The 4,851-nt window shown below is 55.3% G+C and overlaps 1 protein-coding gene across 2 annotated transcripts in view; it reads left to right on the top strand.

Annotated features, from left to right (window-relative positions):
* The window catches only part of EPN3 (epsin 3), a 31,955-nt gene extending 27,313 nt beyond the window's left edge, over positions 1-4,642 (top strand). For both annotated transcript variants that reach the window (XM_019517575.1, XM_019517565.1), the window contains 4 exons: positions 249-539; positions 1,118-1,228; positions 2,132-2,344; positions 2,880-4,642. In XM_019517575.1, the coding sequence (XP_019373120.1) occupies positions 249-539; positions 1,118-1,228; positions 2,132-2,344; positions 2,880-3,202 (938 nt within the window). In that variant the 3' untranslated portion in view covers positions 3,203-4,642. The remainder of the gene's footprint in view (positions 1-248; positions 540-1,117; positions 1,229-2,131; positions 2,345-2,879) is intronic.
* The last annotated feature ends 209 nt before the right edge of the window (positions 4,643-4,851 follow it).

Below are 4,851 nucleotides of genomic sequence, written 5' to 3'. Positions count from 1 at the left end.
CACGGCAGCTTGTAAGCGGAAAGAGGAACTGAAGGCAGAAGGGTGGCAAGTGTTAAATGAACCCCTGCTTGTTTTCATGCTCCTCCTGCCTTGTGCCTTCAGTCTGCCTGGTGCTTTTCTTCTCCAGTTTCCCATTCCTGTGGCTTCACCCCCATCTTCATCCTTTCCTTGTGCCGCCCACTGCGGGTCAGTCTTTTCCCTCCTCTCTGCCAGTTCCAGAGTCCTGCATCTTCCCCTGTGTCTTTCAGATCTCAAGTCAAATGCGGAGTCAGCATCAACCTCTTGGGCCCCTTCTGCTGACCCCTGGGCTCCCATCCCTGCTGCTTCCAGCGATCCCCTAAGCCAGACAGCATCTACCAACCAAGCCTTGGCAGCGCCTTGGGACCTGCCCCCTGTTGTCTCCTCCTCCTCCGATCCTTGGGGGAAGACGCCCCTGTCTTCAAGTTTCTCTGCTGTAGACCCCTGGGTGAAAGCATCCCCGCCCCCACCCGCTGCTGCCGATCCCTGGAGAAGTGCTGTCGAGAACCCTCCCAAGGCCGGTAAGAGAAGCCTGTTTTGTTCAAAGCCTCGGGGTTGGTTCTCCTGCCATCCTAAAAATGAGTCTTGTCTCTCCTTTGGGATCCAGGTTTCTCTTAATTACAGCCGCCTGCATTTGCAGCCATTGAATTCAAATCAGCTGCTTACAAAGGGCTGGATGGAGTGGATTCTGCTGGCCTGAACTCCCAGCAGAGCTATGCTGGATGTGGGGCAGTATGAAGGAGATCAGGGTCTGAGCACTAGGAAACACTGGTTGTCTATGATTTGTATGTCTTTCCTGTTCATGCTCACTGGTGTGTTGGCCATTGATGTCCTCCAGTGACGGCTCATTGATTCACTCTCTGCTTTAGCCCTGGAGGTCCTGTTACCGTCAGGTCTCGCCGACTGACTTCATTTCTCTCTCTCTCTCCTTCTGCTCTTCTGCGTTCTCCTTATCCCCCTCTCAACCTGTCTCACTTCTTTCTTCGTCCCTTTTTCCAACTGACGGCCCCTGCCCTTCTCTGATCTCCGTACCTTCTCTGCCTCCTGCCTTCCTCTCACTCCCCTTGTTGAGCCCCTGCGTCTCCCTTCTTCCTCTCTGCTTCAGGTGGTGACGCTTTTGACTTGTTTGCAAACCCAGTGGAGCCAACAGAGCAGCCAGAGCAAGACAAAATACAGGCCCCATCATCTCGCAGATCCACCAGCCCTTTGGGTAAGAGAGGGCAGCAGATGGAGGGCTGGAGTTAGAGGTATGCTTAGGGCAGCATGGGACAGCAGGGAAATTCATCTGCCACCCTCTGCAAGAGAGGGGCAGCCTGTGATAAGCCAGAGGTTTTGCATTGTGTTGTATTTTTGGCTTGGCTGCCATGGTGTTTGCCTACAGACTGCACAGCGTGCTGCTGTGGTAGCAGTCGGCAGTTCACCTCTCTGCCGGCCTGTCTATGCTCAGCAGTCAGCAGTGGGGCTAGCTTTAGCCAGCTCAGGTACTGACTGAAGACACGGTGGCTTTGCTCTAGGCCACCCCCACCCCCCAGGATTTCAAGTATCTACCCTGCAGCCAAGACCACGTTGTCCCACCTTCACCGTGGCTGGAACCTGGCTGGTGAGATCAAAGCTAGCTTGGTGTCCACACACACTCCAGTCACGCTTGCCAATCGCAGTGTAAACCCACCCCTGTGTTGGACAGGTAGCTAGAGGGTTTGCACGTGGGCTAAGGCAGTCTCAGCCAGCTGCAGCTTTCCATTAGCTACAGCTGTCTGGGGTGAGGTGGGGAAAGCCACGGGTCTGACTCGGGTAGAGAGAGAAGGCAGCTTCTCTCTCTACCGATGGTGCCATGCCCATTGCTTCTGCCCCTCGCCTCTGGCACCCTCTGTGTCAAAGGCTGCTGCAGACAGAAGGGCAGCATTTGTGCATAGGCTGTGATTTTTCCATGCAGACATCCTCAGAGAGAGGGGCAATGCTTCTCGGACCCTGGCCTATTCCCCTTCCCGGGTTTGCATTGTTCTGCGTAGCTCTGCCCCCCTCCTGTACAGCAGGCCGGGCTCCAGCCTGTGGTTCTTTAGAAACACACTGTGCCTTCTCTAGCATGCCATTAAGCCTCACGTGCTTGTTCTAGACTTGGACCCCTTTGGTGACCCGGTTCTGATGACCAAGCAGGACGGAGCCAAGAGTTTTGATCTCACCAGCCTTGCAGACTCCCTTGCCGACTCCAGGAAAGACTGTAAAACGCCAGAGTCCTTCCTTGACCCTGCCGCCTCCTCCCTGGTCAATTTGGACTCATTGGTCACGGCCCCCCAGACCGCCAAGACCCGTAACCCATTTTTGTCAGGTAGGCTTTGGAGGGTGGGGGGGAGGGGGAGGATGGGAAGGAGGGAGAGGCATGCTGGAAAGGGCTGAGAGAGATGGTGTACAGGTCCTGAGGGTTGTGGTGGGCTGCGTATGGAGAAAGGTGGGAGGTCCACCCCAAGGAGGTGATGCAGGCCCTTGACAGCGTTCTTCCCACAACGCGCTGAGAACGGGTGACAGCCACTCAAGCCCCTGCATCTCCCTTGATCTTAGCTCCATAGTGAAAGACAAACCCATATTCAAGACCTGACCCGGCCAGGGAGCTTGGAGGTCAGTCTGAAACTTCTCCCAGGTGTTGGCTTCATCTCTCGTGTTATGCCTAAAGCTCAATGTTGCAGCCTTCTGTCAGAGTCCCTGGGAGGAAATGCAACCTTGAACGTTAGGGAACCATAGGCTTAGCAGCTGAATTCAACAGACCTGTTCAGAGAGCCCAGAGGCCAGCTTTGACCTTGACCCTCACTCCCATCCCCGTCCAGCAGGCTGCATCCCTGACAGTGTTGTGCTCTTTCTCCCGGCAGGTCTCAGTGCACCTTCTCCCACGAACCCATTCAGCATTGGTGACCAGGCCAAGCCGACGCTCAATCAGATGCGGACCAGCTCCCCGGTGCCAGGTGTGGCCATGGGAATGACCATGAACTCCATGACGTACAGTGCTTCGCTTCCTCTTCCGCTCAGCAGCATCCCATCAGCAGTGACCCTCCCCGCCTCCATGAGTGCCTTCCCGCAGGCTGGAGCAGGTCCTTTTCCAGAGCTGCCCAGTAACTTGCCCCAGCCTTTATTGCCACTGACTGGCTCTACTCCTCTCCCCCCATCACAGGGAGGGAGGAACCCTTTCCTCTGAAGCCTCTGGATCCGTGTTACGTGTAGTCTCTCTTGCCCCTTCCCCAGCTGTTTATACAGAAATCCCAGCGTTTCCTCATGCAAAGGCCTTCAGGGCACTGGCTCATTAGCTGTGATGGAGGAAACCTCTCATCTGCAACTCCTATTCCAGCACCTGCCTGGGTCACAGATAGACAGTTAGCATGAATATCCTTGCTTGAAGTGCTAGAGACGAGCCTGTTCCAGCATGGTGGGCAACAGATGGCTAGATCTGCCTCTGATGGCAACGAGGATGCTCTTGTCATCAGCTGGCCTTGCTGTGGTGGGCACCGAGTTGATGGCAGGGCCCTAAGAAAGGGCTGCAATTATCCAGGGCCCCCTGTGCTCCAGTGCTTTCTGCGAGGCCGCAGCCCAGTGTGAAGCCTTTTCACAGATGCCTAGTCTCCACAGGTCTCTTAGAGTTCATCCTGGGGTCTTCCAGGCAAGGAGGAATCCTTGTGTAATTGCACAGAAGGTGCAATCCTCTGTTGAGGCTTGCAGCCACAAAGCTTGCATGGAGCAGGGGCTGGGTGACCGTGGTTTGGGACATTTCCAGGGACAGAAATCCTCTGAGCCCCTTGCCTTCGCCAGAGTCACCGGGTGCTTCTCTGGTTACTGCACCCGGCTGCGGCCACCCACGTGCTTCCACTTGAATGCTAAGGTTTGAGACCCTCTTCCTCTGCCTCCTCACCCCCGTATTTGGGTGCCAATCTTGGGAAGCCTGCTGTCCCCTAAATGTTACTCAGCTTGGGTGCTGGTTCAGGGAACCACTCTCCTCTGCTGCTGTCTCCTGTGCTATTCTCCTGGAGACTGACCTCCGCTCCTGACCTTTTGCAGATGCTCCCGGTACACTATACACACCCTAGCCTTGGTGCATATCCTTTCAGCCTGACCCTGTCCCTCGAAACTCCCTGCTTGCACAGCCCTGACAGGCCTGTATGGCTTCTCCAGTTGCTGGATCCCAGTTTCGACCACTTGATGCTCTCCTGCCAGGACGGCTGTACGGTGTGGGATATGCACGCAGAGGGCTAGGATTATGTGTCCGGGAGATGAACAGGGCTGGATAGGGTTTTCTAGGCCATGAAGTCCTCTTCCCTCCATTTGCAGGCAGTCATTAACCCAAGGAAGCCCCCAAATCTAGGAGATTGCTTGGGTTAAGCTCCAAGTGCCAGCTGTGCTGACTATATAGCCTCCATGCCAGTGCCTGTCTGGGAGGTGGTAGCTTAGGGGATGTCACACGGCAGGGGAGGGAGCGGGGCGAAGGGAGTTGTGCTGTACAGTTGGCATCGCTTTAGTGCATATGTTCAAACACTTCTCTAAAGCAGCAGCGGCAGCCCCAACTCCACTGCCCCCGAGAGTGGTGGCTCTACCAGACCATAGGAAAACATGAACTGACTGTAAACAATAAAATATTCTAGCAGCTTTTGGTGTGGGACCTTCTTCCTTCCAAGGACATCGCTCTAGGCTTAACCCTTCCTTCCCTCCTAACTTGTAAGGGGGCCTTGCTTCCATATCAATGTCCGTCACTGTCTTCTGCCCCTCAGCCTCTTCCCAGCAGCGGTGAGCTCTGGACCCCACCTCTCTACCGAGCCATATAGCTACCGTGTCTCCAGCCTCTACACTTGCCTTGCA

Source organism: Gavialis gangeticus, unplaced genomic scaffold (assembly GCF_001723915.1).
Source record: "Gavialis gangeticus isolate Ggan-Ray unplaced genomic scaffold, GavGan_comp1, whole genome shotgun sequence".
NCBI lineage: Eukaryota > Metazoa > Chordata > Crocodylia > Gavialidae > Gavialis > Gavialis gangeticus.
Note: the sequence above shows the minus strand (reverse complement) of the source record. Positions and strands in the feature narration are given on the sequence as shown.